The 15,391-nt window shown below is 43.1% G+C and overlaps 2 protein-coding genes across 6 annotated transcripts; both read left to right on the top strand.

The window, feature by feature from the left end:
* Positions 1 to 912: 912 nt before the first annotated feature.
* Positions 913 to 7,613, top strand: LOC110535868 (uncharacterized). The gene is made up of 15 exons (XM_090189059.1): positions 913 to 1,000; positions 1,840 to 1,892; positions 2,383 to 2,436; positions 3,830 to 3,874; positions 3,986 to 4,039; positions 4,206 to 4,313; positions 4,416 to 4,469; positions 4,783 to 4,830; positions 5,868 to 5,918; positions 6,068 to 6,113; positions 6,425 to 6,592; positions 6,720 to 6,773; positions 6,896 to 6,944; positions 7,037 to 7,090; positions 7,363 to 7,613. The coding sequence occupies exons 5-15, from the start codon at positions 4,002 to 4,004 to the stop codon at positions 7,485 to 7,487; spliced, it is 795 nt and encodes a 264-aa protein (XP_090045185.1). The 5' UTR covers positions 913 to 1,000; positions 1,840 to 1,892; positions 2,383 to 2,436; positions 3,830 to 3,874; positions 3,986 to 4,001; the 3' UTR covers positions 7,488 to 7,613.
* On the top strand, positions 7,525 to 13,066 carry LOC110535869 (uncharacterized). 5 transcript variants are annotated; one of them, XM_090190407.1, is made up of 18 exons: positions 7,525 to 7,713; positions 7,848 to 7,892; positions 8,207 to 8,314; positions 8,542 to 8,595; positions 8,718 to 8,771; positions 9,635 to 9,793; positions 9,923 to 9,976; positions 10,079 to 10,132; positions 10,253 to 10,306; positions 10,525 to 10,578; positions 10,681 to 10,734; positions 10,859 to 10,912; positions 11,063 to 11,618; positions 11,735 to 11,779; positions 11,960 to 12,033; positions 12,177 to 12,240; positions 12,447 to 12,554; positions 13,001 to 13,066. In XM_090190407.1, the coding sequence occupies exons 1-7, from the start codon at positions 7,647 to 7,649 to the stop codon at positions 9,955 to 9,957; spliced, it is 522 nt and encodes a 173-aa protein (XP_090046533.1). In that variant the 5' UTR covers positions 7,525 to 7,646; the 3' UTR covers positions 9,958 to 9,976; positions 10,079 to 10,132; positions 10,253 to 10,306; positions 10,525 to 10,578; positions 10,681 to 10,734; positions 10,859 to 10,912; positions 11,063 to 11,618; positions 11,735 to 11,779; positions 11,960 to 12,033; positions 12,177 to 12,240; positions 12,447 to 12,554; positions 13,001 to 13,066. The 5 variants fall into 5 exon arrangements, with proteins under 5 accessions (XP_090046533.1, XP_090046534.1, XP_090046536.1 ...); XM_090190410.1 differs by lacking the exons at positions 7,525 to 7,713; positions 7,848 to 7,892; positions 8,207 to 8,314; positions 8,542 to 8,595; positions 8,718 to 8,771 and having other exon boundaries at positions 9,625 to 9,793; positions 11,063 to 11,272; positions 11,565 to 11,618; XM_090190409.1 differs by lacking the exons at positions 7,525 to 7,713; positions 7,848 to 7,892; positions 8,207 to 8,314; positions 8,542 to 8,595; positions 8,718 to 8,771 and having other exon boundaries at positions 9,625 to 9,793.
* The last annotated feature ends 2,325 nt before the right edge of the window (positions 13,067 to 15,391 follow it).

Below are 15,391 nucleotides of genomic sequence, written 5' to 3'. Positions count from 1 at the left end.
CTTAATACCACAGTCCTCAACTCCACCCAGGTTGCTGTAATTGAAGGCAGTTGTATATATTATCTTATGTTGATTAAAGTTGATTGCTGAAATTTTGTAAGTCCGTCGACGTGGCAGATAAGTTACTGAAAGTATATTTCAGTGATCAACGGGAAAATACATTTGTGACACACACAAAAAAAGTATCTTATAGTCATACACAAGACTGATATGGATTTCATGCACAGGAGCCGCCTGTATCTAATTTTGAAATGCATACGTTGCATTCACACGGTACTTTCTCGAGTCGTGTTTATTTCCCACATCTTAATAATGCTGGAATGTTTCCCCGACCTCATCGCGATAGAAATACATTGCAATGTGATTAGATAGGCAAATGTGAATGAGACTAAAGCATGTCCCAGCTCCGTCAGCAACACTGATGTAGCTAGCTACAGCGATGAGACTTGATGTGTCAGTGGATAGTGCATTGTAACCGCCAGTATGACGCCACAGTTTATCCCCTGTGCTTTGGTTTCCCCCTCTACAGGCCCAGAGCTGTGTGAATGTTCCACAGTGTTGCTGGCAGCTGGGAGCACACTGGGGCCTGTGAAAGATTTAGATTTTAATTTTAGCAAACAGTTTATTTGTTCATTTGGATACCCATTAGCTTTTGCAGAAGCAGCAGCTACTCTTCCTGGGGTCCAGTACAATATACAAACAATAAAAAATAAATACAAATTGTGTATCAGTGTGTCTGTCTGTGTGTGTGTGTCCCCTCACAGTCCCCTCTGTTCCATGAGATGTTGTTTGTTCTTTTTTTTAAAGGTCATTTTACTGTTTGAGTTATTGGAGATGGAAGGGAGTTCCATGCAAGCATGCCTCTATATCAGTGGAGGCTGCTGAGGGGAGGATGGCTCATAATAATGGCTGGAACGAAGCCAATGGAATGGCATGTACTTGACACCACTCCGCTTATTCTGCTCCGGCCATTACCACAAGCCTGCCCACCCCAATTAAGGTGCCACCAAACTCCTGTGCTCTGTAAAATACTGTGTGTTGCTGTGAATTTGTTTTGGACTTGGGTCTGTGAAGAGACCCCTGGTGGCATGTCTTGTGGGGGACGCATGGGTGTCTGAGCTGAATGTTATTTAATTATGCAGATAATCCAGAATTGTTATCACAGTAATAGAGCTCATAAAAACTAGGAGAGAAGCAACTGGTCTCTTGTCAACTGTCAACCAGAAAAGACTTGCATATATGTTGTTGATGTTAGTTCTGAATGTGCAGTGAGGGCAAGACGTGCTGCTCTGTTTTGAGCCAGCTCCCTGAACAACTAGTTGATTTTTGTGTGCATTTTTATAGCAGACATACAGAGGTGGCGCTCCTAGTGGCCACGGACTTTAATGCAGGGAAACTTAAATCCGTTTTACCTTATTTCTAGCAGAATGTTACATGTGCAACCAGATGGAAAAAAAACTCTGGAACAACTTTACTCCACACACAGAGATGCGTACAAAGCTCTCCCTCGCCCTCCATTTGGCAAATCTGACCATAGCTCTATCCTCCTGATTCCTGCTTACAAGCTAAAACCCAAGCAGGAAGTACCAGTGACTCGCTCAATACAAAGTGTTCAGACGACACAGATGCTACGCTACATGACTGTTTTGCTAGCACAGACTAGAATATGTTCCGAGATTCTTCCGATGCCATTGAGAAGTACACCACATCAGTCACTGGCTTCATCAGTACGTACATCGATGACGTCGTCCCCACAGTGACCGTGCGTACATACCCCAACCAGAAGCCATGGATTACAGGCAAAGTATATTGCTGTAATGGTTGTGGTTTTTATTTCAGGGTCCTAGAGGCTTTACGGGAGAGAATGTCCTCCAGCGGGGATAGGAGATGAGGTGAGATCACGAGTTCAATGTACACTACATGTCTGGAAGTTCTACTCAGTAGCAAAAGGTCAAATGAGCACAGGGAAGTGGCTGTCAAACAAGCACACAAAATGTGCCTACTGTCAGATTTCATATGTCGTGGAGTATACTCAGTCAGTGGAAACAACCAGTCTGACTTTAGTGTCAGGAGTTTTTCCTGACCAGATGACCTGGAGAACCATCAGGCCCTAGTAATAAGCCGTCATCATCTGGAGTCTATAACATTTTGTTTGCTACTGTATTCTATTCCCCTATGATGATAATGATCAATTCCACGCAAATGCTGCCTGCTTTTCAAACAGCAGGTTAGGGTTTATCGTCATGAATCTTGTTCTGTAATTGTTCATCTCCCCCTACCTCTCCGTTCCTCCCCTGCCGACCCCTCGCCCCACAGTTTGGGAACCACTAGTTTATAGTAACATCACTGGCATCTCCTGTGTCTCTCCTCACTGAACTACAGGGTTTCACTGGTGAGACAGGTCCATGGGGAGACAGAGGAAAGACTGGAGAGAAGGTAACATTTAAAATATCCAGTATCCAAGTTTGTTATACTCAAAGTGGAAGCATGCTTATGTTGTGCTGCACATGTACATACAAATGTTATTGCACTGTCCTCTAGTGGATGGATGCTTTGCTCGCCATCAGAGTGTATAGCCTGTTAGGAGCATGCTTATATGTTATGTGCTTTAACTTTCAAAGACATACTTAGAATAATTGTCTAAATCATATTGATTATATTGATTCACTTTTCATGATCATCTGTAGCCTATGTGTAGTACTGTAGTTTTCCCTAAATGTAGACATACAGTCGTGGCCAAAAGTTTTGAGAATTACACAAATATCAATTTTCACAACGTTTGCTGCTTCAGTGTCTTTAGATATACATCTTTAGATACAAAAATGTGTAAAATAACAGGAAATGTGCTTTAAAACAGCAACAATTTCTCTCAGCCTCTTGGCAAATTGTCTAGAATAGCGTGAAGTCAGCTATGAAACTGGACTATGAAACATTATATATTTTGGGGGGGCCTTGCACAGACCCTGTGAGGGGTCCTCACAAAACTGCCCCACGCCACTGGTTGATACTTGACTAGGGGAGGGCTGAGTGTAGAGGAGGAGAGGTGAGGCTAGTGCAGGGTTGAGACTTTACTAGGTGAGGGTGAGGTCTGAGGAGGAGAAATTCCGAAGTTCCAAAGATGTCTTCCGTAAAGTGACTGACGGTGTCTTGAGGACGGTGCGCTGTGTTTTGTGTGCAGACAGGTTTGGCTGCCACAGTGGCACAAAGAGCTACATTACCTTTAGAATGGTGTTGTGCCTGGACAGATTATCGATTTACCAAGGAAAAGTGAATGCACATAACAAACTTTATTGAAAGCGGATTCTAAGAGTTGTTTTTAAACTGGGTCATCAGAATAAAAAGTTTTTTTCGCCAGCTTTGTTGTTTGACTTATGGCCACACGGCAGCAATAAAGAGTTCTTGACGGAGTTCTTGAAAATCACAAATCTCCATGTTGCTTGCATCTGAAGGCCCACTCTGGATTTTATAAAGAAACATGAGTTGACTTCTCACCCATTTTACAACTCTGCCAGCTGGTGTTTCACTCACTCATTTCCACAGAAATGGAAAACCTCTTTTGGAAATGCCAATCTATTCTACAGGGGTTTCCCTATTGGAATGAGGTCATGCCTATATTTACTCTAAACAAAATATATAGTAAAAGGGTCATCATTTTATCTCAGTAAAAATGATGGGCCTGCCATCAGATGTAGCTAGATACACCGGGATACATTGTTATGAATCTAAAGCACCTGTGTGACCTTATGAGGGAAACAAATCCACATTTCACTCTCTCGCTCTACGACCTCTCCTTTCTCTGTCTATGTCTGTCTGTCTGTCTGTCTTTTAGGGGACTGCTGCAATTCCAGGTCTGAAGGGGGCTCCAGGTGGCAGAGTAAGATGTATAGATTTATTATCTTGTTTATTAAACAGAAGTGGCATCATTAGAGAGGAGTGATGTTCTATTTTATGATTCCTATCTGATCAGATCTGACTTTTCCTGTAGGGCTTCAGAGGACTAGATGAAGACAAAGGAGATGCTGGAACCAAAGGAGACAGGGTAAGGACTTGATTATGGGTTTGGAAAGCCTTCGCTTGGAAGCAGTAGTAAATGAATCAGGACTGTCACAAGGTCATGTTCATGAAGCCCTTGTAACGTGTTTTTCTGAAAACATGAATTTGCATATCATATGGTGTTTTGATACCATTAGTGTTTCTTTCCTCAGAGTTCTGTTGGTGTGTCAGGGATCCAAGGCCATCAGGGTGAGAGGGTTCAGATTGGCCTCTCAGGGCTTCCTGGTCTCAGAGGTCAAGCTGGTCCCCAAGGCATCCAGGTAAACATCAGGATCACACCTGCAATTCACAGCCTTTATTAACATAATAACACTCTGCCTATCCTCCTACTGTACCTCATTTGCTGTTATATACTGATGCAGGGTGAAGACGGAGAGGTCGGCCTCCGGGGAGTGGTTGGAAAGGAAGGGTCAAAGGTCAGGAGAGTTTATTGCAGTCTAGTGGAGTGATTAGACTTAGAATGGCTTTTCCTCAGGGAACTTCCTTTCCCGAGGGGGCCACTAGAGCTGTTGTTCTAGTGCTGTTAGAGCTCTCCTCTGTCCAATATTGTATGATCAGCTTCCCAAAGATTGTATTTAGTCTCATAGAGTTTGAATACAGTACAATACTGACTGAGATTTTGATGCATAACCAAGCTATGTCATGCCATGTTCATATACATTGGCATCACGTCATATCTTACAGACTGAAAGTCTTGATTTTGAATGTCTCTCTTTGTTTGCCCCTAAGGGCCACAGGGGAGCTCCAGGCCGCAATGGGAAGTCGGGGCCTAAAGGAATGATATCTTGGTGGTGAGAGAAGGTTTTGCCGTTTTGAAGCTAATTTCCAGCAATTCTACACAGTTTGGTATGGAGCTGAGAAACCAATGGCCATGTGCCTTGAATGCCTGGTTTTAGGAATAAAAACGAAACTAATAAAATATGTAGCTCACTATCTTTTCTGCATGCTTTCTAGCCCTTTACACTCCTGCCCATATGGGTTGAAAATGGTGGATTTGTGCCCTGAGAAGCACCTAAATTAGAACGCAGTAGCTGTACAGAAGTATGCTATAAATGATGTCAGACGTCACTCTCTATGCATCACATTGCTGTATGGGTTTTGACTGACAGCTGTTCTGAACTTGAGCACCGCACGCAACAAGTAGTTGCCTCCATCCCTCCATTCTAACGGGGCAACCTTTGCCCGTGTTTTGTTGTCTGAGTGAGGAAAATGCTGTAAATTAAAAGGACTAGATATATTTTGAAAGACGTTGAGAATTATAATAAATATCACTTTGATGTTAGACAAGCAAGCCAAACCCCTGTGAGTCCAAATGTGCATTTCACATTTCCACATCATAAAGCTCACGTCATATACAGTGTCGTTTATGATCACTATTTTTGATCTACAAGTTACAAGATGACATGGGGTCATACCCTGAGTTGTTCAGAACAGAATGTGTTTCTGTGTTTCTCTATTGTGTAGAAAATGAGCTGTGGACCACTCATCTGAATGCACTCATGACTCCATTCTATGATCACTAAAATTACTATCCGTTTCTCTGAACTGCCCCGTGAAAGTCTAACACTGTAAGATCGTACTTGATAATTTAGCTAGTGATGTTGGCCATAGAACGACCTTTCAAATGACGCCCACCTGACAAAGAATATGATTTATAATGAAAGGTTTTTGGATTGCGTAAACAACAACAGTAATTGTGTGATGGCAGGGCTGTGTTCCAAACAAAACAACTTTGTAGATAAAGGACTATACCCTCTTCTGAAGGAGGTTGTTGGGGGGGGGATTCATCACATTTTCCCTCTGATGTCTTTTCTTTCCAGGGCCGTGGTGGACAGCCTGGTCTTTTTGGTATACCTGGAATCCCGGTAAGAGAAGAGTACTCATTCTCATGTGAATATTACCTGACAGACAATAGCTGTACTGTAGCTATAGTAACAATCATCTCTCCTCGCTGTGTGTTGTACGGTATGTATGCCAGATGTGTTTGTGTCTATGTCTGTGTGTTATGTTGCAGGGTTTTAGAGGCCACGTTGGGACTGAGAGAGCAGAAGGAAAGCCTGGTACACAGGTTCCCATTTTATAACTTTGAATATTTTAATGTCACTTACTTTGATTTTCAACTGACTCCTTAATTGTCTAGTGGACATTTCCAATATAGTTCATTGAATAGGTACTAGCTGAGCTAGTTCAACCAACCAGTATTAATAAATAGCCTAAAAACTCAAATAAATGTGTGTAAAAGTTTCTGTATTTTTTATACGTTCTGTGTATACAAATGAATGTATGACATGATAAAAGAGAATATGTGTAATGTGTTGGTTAGAAAAAGTTGGTTAGAAAAGGTATCAGATGATCCTAGACACAGATGTAATCGCCCGCCTGTGGGCTTGTGGTGGCTGGTGCTGTTACAGCTCTCTTCTTTATAGGAGCACGTAAATGTCAGACGAGGGGGATCGTAGGCGGAGCCAGTCAGTGTCCTTGCAAGACACATTCAGCATTGCACAACCAAGGATGCGCTGGGGGTCATCAACACTGCTTTGTAAAGTATTCATATGTGATGCTGCTAGGGCACGTTGTATTAGGGTGTTGATATGTTGCTACAGGGATGTATATTCATTCAACAGTCAATGTGTCTTTAACCTCCCTTGTCTCTGTCATAAATCCAGGGATTCTCAGGCCTGGGGGGAGAGCCAGGACAAGCAGGTCCCCCAGGCACTCGTGTATGTCCAACAAAAAATATCAACCACCTACAGGATCATTGTTGAATCTGCAGATTCTGTCACCACCCTCAACTCTTACTCATTCTTACCTTCTGTTTGTATCTATTTCGTGATTTTAACAGGGTCCTGCAGGAAAGTCCGGACAAGACGGCAGTCCTGGGACACCTAGTGGTAAACTGAGTACTGTAGGCCAAAAGCCTCTGCCTCAGAAATAAATATGACCTACATTTCTCAACGTAAATGAGTCTCTCTCTGTTCTCTAGGGCTTCACAGGGAAAGTTGGCATGCAGGGTCCCCAAGGGCCAGTGGGCATGTATGTAAGTGTGACTTGTCCACTCCCAAAAGGTGTTCTAGTGGGATTAACAACCTATGTTTCATTTATCTTAAAGTCTTTAGAAATGTCTTTTTATAATACCGCTGTGAGAGTTCATGCTCTGAACGTGTTACTGTCACCTTTTATTTTTCAAAACAACGTGTAAAAGAGATGTTCAAATCAATTATTATAATCTTAGTGTAGGGGTACCTACTGCTGCCAAAAACCAACTTTGGGTGGACCGATTGTAACTGTGGAAACCCATTCCGTGTACAGGGCTACTCTGGAGCCGTGGGTTTAACTGGGAGACCTGGTCATTTTGGAGAGAGGGTATGAACGCCGACAGTTCTACAGAATGCTTGCACTGGTATGTTAGTAATAATGGCTGTTCGTTTGCATGAATGCCACCTGTCTGTCTGTCTACCCCAAGGGAGAACCTGGTGTGAGAGGCACCGCCGGTATCCCTGGGAAGAGTGGACCACCGGAAAGTACACTATACTGACATTCACATTGTGGAGAAAATAGTCTAAACTGATACTGGTGTAAATTGATACATAGGCATGATTTTGAGCTGTCTTACAGGGATTGAAGGCACCTCATGGCGAGAGAGGTCCAAATGGACCTCAGGTGAGGAAACGTTAGTCCTTCAAAGCTCTTCACTCATTTGATGTTTCAGACATACTGGCTGATCTGTTCTTCTGTGTACACTACCTGCCTTAATTGTGAGTCAATTGTGATTGCTCTAGTTTTGTCTTCCTTAGGGCCGTCAAGGAGAGACTGGACCCAATGGCATACAGGGATCATCCGTGAGTAGCACTTTTAGATAATGTCATTGTCCTCGGCAGGTAGCCTGGCGGTTAGAGTGTTGGGCCAGTAACTGAAAATTCACTGGTTCGAATACCTGAGCTGATAAGGTGAAAAATCTTTCAATTTGCCCTTGAGCAAGGCACTTAACCCTAATTTGCTCCAGGGGTGCCATACTACTATGGCTGACCCTGTAAAACAACACATCTCACTGCACAGATACGGTGTAGGTGCTCTTGGATGGCACCTTGAGAACTGACGATTTGGCCATTTTAAGTGTTTACTACAGACGTTGATTGCGTGTAACTGGTTTTAGGGTCGTCCAGGCCTCCCAGGGCTGGAGGGCAGGACAGGGAAGCCAGGCCCTTCAGGAAACCAGGGGCTTGTGGGGGCACAGGGGTCAGCTGGGGCCATCGGGTTTCCAGTGAGTGGGTACTTTTCAACATTCTCCTTGTTTCATCCCAATGAAAAATGTATAATTGACAGACCTTTCTGTATACTATTCTTGCACCAAAGTTTAATTTTTTTGTAACATTTATTATTCAATGTTGATTATATATATTTTTTTAATGAAAGTCACAGAGATGAAACTGTATTATCAATGTACAGTCACTTTTGAGTTGGGTAATGTATTTTATTTACTGTATCCAGGGCACTCCTGGGATGGATGGTGTGATGGGGCAGGTTGGAGAAAAAGGAGAACAGGTGAGTGCAATGCCAGCCCTAGCTCGTGTCTTTTTTTTGTTTTTCAATGATAGATTGGAAGGAATAGAGCATGAATCATGACAGTCACTACTGCATTGAGTGATACACTGTTGTCTGTTTAGGGAGCAGCAGGGCCTGTTGGGGACAGTGGGCCATCTGGACTAGACGGACAGCAGGTGGGCAGCAGTGGATCTGGGTGTCTGTTCTTAGATGTACCCATCCACCTTCAATATGACTGGTGTTGTATGATATGCCACACTTTCCATGGTGGTAAGTGTGGCATATCTTGCAATAGCAATTGTACTATTATGGCTAACATTGATGACCATGTTTAATATTCACACCAGGGACAGTTGGTGAGGAGGGGCTGTCTGGGGAAAAGGGGGAAAGGGGGAACAAGTCAATAACTGGGTTTCATCCCTTTTTCATCCCTTTTACGGGTGGAGATTATAAGAGAACATGGCCAACATGTTCAAATGTTCATAAATGACCAGCATGGTCAAGTAATAATAATCACAGTGGTTGTCGAGGGTGCAGCAAGTCAGCACCTCAGGAGTAAATGTCAGTTGGCTTTTCATAGCCGATCATTAAGAGTATCTCTACCACACCTGCTGTCTCTAGAGAGTTGAAAACAGCAGGTCTGGGACAGGTAGCACATCCGGTGAACAGGTCAGGGTTCCATAGCCGCAGGCAGAACAGTTGAAACTGGAGCAGCAGCACGGCCAGGTGGACTGAGGATAGCAAGGAGTCATCATGCCAGGTAGTCCTGAGGCATGGTCCTAGGGCTCAGGTCCTCTGAGAGAGAGAAAGAGAGAATTAGAGAGAGCATACTTAAATTCACACAGGACACCGGATAAGACAGGAGAAATACTCCAGATATAACAGACTGACCCTAGCCCCCCGACACATAAACTACTGCAGCATAAATACTGGTGGCTGAGACAGGAGGGGTCAGGAGACACTATGCCCCCATCCGATGACACTCCCAGACAGGGCCAAACAGGCAGGATATAACCCCACCCACTTTTCCAAAGCACAGCCCCCACACCACTAGATGTATATCTTCAACCACCAACTTACCATCCGGAGACAAGGCCGAGTATAGCCCACAAAGATCTCCGCCACAGCACAACCCAAGGGGAGGCGCCAGGTGGGGTTGATGGGGGAAGCTGGACCGTCAGGCTTGTCTGGATTGGAAGTAGGTTTGAAGTAGACTGGGAGGCATTAAAGACAAAACCCACATTGGTTTGAAAAACTGTTATTGCTCAGTACTCACAATGTCTATAATGGCTTTGTAGAATACTCTGTCAACCCGTTATTGTTACAGGGTGTTCCAGGTCCTTTTGGATTGGCTGGGGCTGATGGACCACAAGGGCAGAAGGTATGATGTAACCAGATATAGGAATGATGTAACCACGTTGTTATCATGGTGATGATATCATGCTGGCGCTGGACAGTAACATGAAGTTTCCAATTTGTCTAGGGGGACAAAGGCCCTTATGGTGTGGTTGGGGATTCTGGAAACGCAGGCCTTAAGGTACGTATTGCCAGTACAGGTTTAAAATTGTAAAATGATGCTGTATTCATGTATGAATTACAGAAAGCTATTTAACACACATACTGTAGATTTGATTGAGTTATTGTTTTCTAATGACAGGGCGTGTCAGGAAGAAGAGGATTGAAGGGTGACATGGGAAAATCTGGACCAAAGGTAGTATATCCAAAATCCTATTGCAATTCATCTTGATAACATTACAAATCTAAACCTCATGCACAGTATCCTTAATTGCACATATACATGTATGTACATTTTCTGTGATAATGAGTTAGACATTACAATGTATTTGTCTCTTCAGGAGAACAGCTGTTACATGATGCTCAGTAGTAAGTCTGTCAGTAAGACTTTCTGAATGGCTATGTTGTGTCCAGGGGCCAGAGGGTCTGCTGGGCAACAGAGGGCCCAAAGCGTCCCCTGGATTGGAGGTAAGAACACAGAGACAAGAGTACTGTATCTGAAATAAACAATACTTCTTTAGCTGTTGGTAGATGTTGGTTGATGTCTTTTGTACTCATCTCTACTTTCAGGGTGTGTCTGGTGAGGCTGGGCCTCAAGGAGCAGTTGGCCTACCAGGACCTCTGGTTAGTGCTACAATAAACTCACGTCAGATACAAAATACACACATGCATTTTCAGATATGGTCACCAGAAATAAATGTCTACCGCGTTTTTAGACATGTCAGCATGACCTTTTTTTTCTCTTCAGGGACCAAAAGGTCGACCAGGCCCTGAGGGGAGACAAGGCCAGAAAGGTCAAAAGGTCAGGTCAAGCTTCACCATTCACCTGTCTTTACATCTACTTCTGTAACACTATTTATCCTACTCTGACATCCTACCTGTATCAAATCCACCTCATCTACATTTACTGTAGCTATGTGATTGTGGATTGCTTGCTCGCTTTTTTTTTCAGGGCAATGATGGTCGAAGTGGGAATCCAGGAAAGACGGGACACATCGGGAGGAGGGTCAAAATGAAGCCATCCCTTTTTCACATATTACAATTTCTCATTTCAATGTATATGGATCTTGATTCTTCATTCTAAAAGCTGTTTTTGTTACCATGTAAGGGGAAAATAGTGAAATCTGGAAGCAGAGGCTGAAGAGGAGGGAGAGGAGAAAAGGTAATCACTACTGACTGTGAGAAATTCGGGCCTGATTATGCACTAGCCATACCATTCAGTATAATGTTTATTTAACCTTTAAAACACTGCTAATGTTTTGCAGCGGTGAGATTTTGTGTAAGGTCAACAGGGTATAACATTTTTATATAGATTTAACCGTATCTGTTTTGTAAATGCTGTGCTCTCTTTTCAATGCCAGGTGGTTAGCTGTACAACTCAATCACTGTGTCCCCGAAACTCAGGACATAACTACCCTTGTTTCTATATATATGTCTTTCTATGTTTCTCTAAGGGGACACTTGGCATACAAGGAGAGAAGGGTGAAATGGGTGAACCAGGAGTCGAGGTAAATATGAAGCATCAACAGGGTGACCATATGATTCAAGAAGTACAGCACTTTGAACCATACGTTCCTAGAAGCTCATTCTATGTCAGACTGATGTCTTTCCCCTGAACTTGCAGGGAGAGATGGGACGGACAGGCCCTCCTGCAGTTCAGGGGCTGAAGGTACTCTTTTTATCCCAAGAAGCATATTACACATGAGTCCGATGTACTGTGCATGAATTGATCTATTTAGAGTCACTACAGATACATTTTGCCTCCATCATTCCCATGTTCATATCCCTATACATTTCCTGTATTCAATGATGGACACAGCTCCATGGTGTGTCTGTGTGTCTGTTTCAGGGGACACAAGGCCCTTTGGGAGAGCCAGGGAGAGATGGCATTAACTTCTTCGATATAGGGGGCGAGGAGAACAGGTGAGATGTACTATCTAATATCTGTCTGTCTATTTGGTCTTACTCTGAAAGCTTGACTCAGTGTTTTTCTGTTAAGTACGCAACATTATTCGTGGCATTGCTATTGAGCTGTACTGACTGTGATTTGTCTTCTGTCTTTGTAGGGAGACATTGGTCCTCATGGGGGGTGGAGGACCCCAGGTCTAACTGGACTTCCTGTGACTTTCAGTGATATGCTATTGCTATTTCCTTTACTTTTCTAAAAATAAAGTAGGATTTTTATACAGAGAATAATTCAATTCTAACATGATTCCTTTTCTCTGTCTATAGGGTTTGTTTGGACAAATGGTATATTACTCTAAATAAAAATACCCGCATGTGTTTTTTTTTTTTAATGCTTACCTTGATGTGTTCTGTACATTTATTATGTGGAGATTGGTGGATTGACTGAGGGCACTGACTAAATGGACTATTCACCTGAATATCAGGGTCTAAAAGGATTTGCCCGAAAATCAGGTCCTGTTGGAGTGTGAGGCCTGCCTGTGAGTATGACCTTCCTCACGTCACCCCACATTACCAGCTGCGTTACCTCTATTTAATGAAATAAAAAGGATTCCTGACCCAATCTACATTTTAGTAATTTAGTAAACATGCATATCCAGAGCGACTTACAATTAGTGCATTCATCTTGAGATAGCTACATGTAGGTGGGACAAACACATATCTCAGTCACAGTAAGGTTCAGAGAGGGGCAGGGACTCTGCAGGGACTCTGCTGTCCTAGGCATCAGGGTAAGCTGGCTCCACCATTGGGGTGCCAGGACAGAGAAGAACACTGACTGGGCTGACCGGGAGCTGACCTCTTGTGGCAGAACGAAGTGCTCGGATGTGTTGGGATGTAGGGTTTGAGCATAGGCTGAAGGTAGGAAGCATCCCGGGGCAGTGAGTTTAACTTTTATATTGTGCTTGTTTTTCCTTTTTTATATCAGGGTCTCCCTGGACCTTCTGGCCCCCCTGGAACCTCTCTGAACCTTACTCTGGCACAGATCAAGGCAAGTTGTTGGTAATCTGTCAAAGCAAATCCAAATAGTTTGCAACTCAAATGCATTTTTGGCCAATTCAGCCAAATCAAATCAAATCAAATCTTATTTGTCACATACACATGGTTAGCAGATGTTAGTGCGAGTGTAGCGAAATGCTTGTGCTTCTAGTTCCGACAATGCAGTAATAACCAACAAGTAATCTAGCTAACAATTCCAAAACTACTACCTTATAGACACAAGTGTAAGGGGATAAAGAATATGTACATAAAGATATATGAATGAGTGATGGTACAGAGCGGCATAGGCATGATACAGTAGATGGTATTGAGTGCAGTATATACATATGAGATGAGTATGTAAACAAAGTGGCATGGTTAAAGTGGCTAGTGATACATGTATTACATAAGGATGCAGTAGATGATATAGAGTACAGTATATACATATACATATGAGATGAATAATGTAGGGAACATTATATTAGGTAGCATTGTTTAAAGTGGCTAGTGATATATTTTACATCATTTCCCATCAATTCCCATTATTAAAGTGGCTGGAGTTGAGTCAGTGTGTTGGCAGCAGCCACTCAATGTTAGTGGTGGCTGTTTAACAGTCTGATGGCCTTGAGATAGAAGCTGTTTTTCAGTCTCTCGGTCCCAGCTTTGATGCACCTGTGCTGACCTCGCCTTCTGGATGATAGCGGGGTGAACAGGCAGTGGCTCGGGTGGTTGCTGTCCTTGATGATCTTTATGGCCTTCATCAAGGAAAGCAACCACCCGAGCCACTGCCTGTTCACCCCGCTATCATCCAGAAGGCGAGGTCAGTACAGGTGCATCAAAGCTGGGACCGAGAGACTGAAAAACAGCTTCTATCTCAAGGCCATCAGACTGTTAAACAGCCACCACTAACATTGAGTGGCTGCTGCCAACACACTGACTCAACTCCATGACTATATCTTACAATCTTACAACACCCCCCCCCCCCCACCCCCCGACCAGGACCTCATGTACTTGTAAGACAAGCCCAACCACCTCCTGATCCAGACTCTGCTGGACCCATTGCACCAGAACCTGTGATTGTTCACAGATCCACCAGATGGCACCAAAGAACACCCGGCTACCACCTGCTTGGCGAACTTCACTAACGGTATGGGCTTCTTCCACAGGAAGCAATGTTCCCTCTCAGCTGCATGCGTGCTGGGGCTCGCAGTAGCCCGAGACTGCCACGCAGCTCCCCCAGGACTGCTGCAAGAAGAAATGTCAGCCCACAGAATAAATATCAGCCCACAGAAGAAATATCAGCCCACGGAGAGGGGCAGGAGATTGAACTTCAGAGTTTAGAGTTTTACCCCTTACCCCGTAAAACTAGAGTTTTACCCCTTAACACTATCAACGTTTCTCTTTACTGTGGGAATTGTGATCAAATCAATGCAATAGTAGCCACTTTCAATGTAACATACCGAGAAAAAAAACTAACCATACAATAGATTTTGTTGTAGGCACAACACATTGGAGTAGAATTCTATTGCGCAGGAATCAGTTCGTACTCTACACAGACTCTTGCTGCATTAACAGTCACAGCTGCAGTAGGCCTATAGCAAATTGACCATTGCCATATATGGATATGTGACATTTACTTTGAACTGGACTGTGTTTACAGCTGTGGTCGTGAGTAGATGAGCTTGTTTTGACATGTAGCCACATGTCCACATTTTGTTCATATCCTTTGCTAGTTAGTAAATTATTAGTCCCAGTTATAGATCATTTGTAGTCAGTAATAGGGGAGTGATTGTGTGTACATTTAAAAGCAAGTCAGGTAAAGATATTTTATTTTGTCTTAAAGGGGCAGTGTTGTATTTTGAGACAGGCTGAATAAGCAAAAGTAGCCAATAGGCATAATTTGTCTGATTCTCTGTAATAATGGTATGGTATGAATAATAATGTATTTTATTTTGTAAAGTGGTTTCTTGCATCAAACAACACAACAACAAGTTCAGTCACTTCCGTGTCTGAAGGATAAGTGGATAAACAGGTTAATGTCAGGCCCTGCATGTTTTTTCAAAAGGCTCATGGAATATAGGCCTACTGTACATTGAACACCACACATTGGTTGCTACTGTAGCCTGAATGATAGAACAGCTACAGTTGAAGTCGGAAGTTTATATACACCTTAGACAAATACATTTAAACTCTGTTTTTCACAATTCCTGACATTTAATCCTAGACATTTAATCCTTTCCTGTCTTAGGTCAGTTAGGATCACCACTTTATTTTAAGAAGGGGAAATGTCAGAATAATATTAGAGAATTATTTATTTCAGCTTTTATTTAGTTTACATACA

The sequence above is a fragment of the Oncorhynchus mykiss genome, chromosome 11 (genome assembly GCF_057628025.1).
Source record: "Oncorhynchus mykiss isolate SJ-2025 chromosome 11, ASM5762802v1, whole genome shotgun sequence".
Taxonomy (NCBI): domain Eukaryota; kingdom Metazoa; phylum Chordata; class Actinopteri; order Salmoniformes; family Salmonidae; genus Oncorhynchus; species Oncorhynchus mykiss.
The sequence above is the reverse complement of the archived record's forward strand: the minus strand, read 5'-3'. Positions and strand labels throughout refer to the sequence as shown.

Bases quoted from the DNA above. Each gene is read 5' to 3' on its own strand.
- LOC110535868 (XM_090189059.1), top strand. From the start codon at position 4,002: ATGAAGACAAAGGAGATGCTGGAACCAAAGGAGACAGG. The intron at 4,470-4,782 runs GTCAGGAGAGTT...TTTGCCCCTAAG, and splicing joins TTGGAAAGGAAGGGTCAAAG to GGCCACAGGGGAGCTCCAGG. The intron at 4,831-5,867 runs ATGATATCTTGG...GATGTCTTTTCT, and splicing joins GGAAGTCGGGGCCTAAAGGA to TTCCAGGGCCGTGGTGGACA.
- LOC110535869 (XM_090190407.1), top strand. From the start codon at position 7,647: ATGATTTTGAGCTGTCTTACAGGGATTGAAGGCACCTCATGGCGAGAG. The intron at 8,315-8,541 runs GTGAGTGGGTAC...TACTGTATCCAG, and splicing joins CTGGGGCCATCGGGTTTCCA to GGCACTCCTGGGATGGATGG. The intron at 8,772-9,634 runs GTGGGCAGCAGT...TCCAAAGCACAG, and splicing joins CTGGACTAGACGGACAGCAG to CCCCCACACCACTAGATGTA.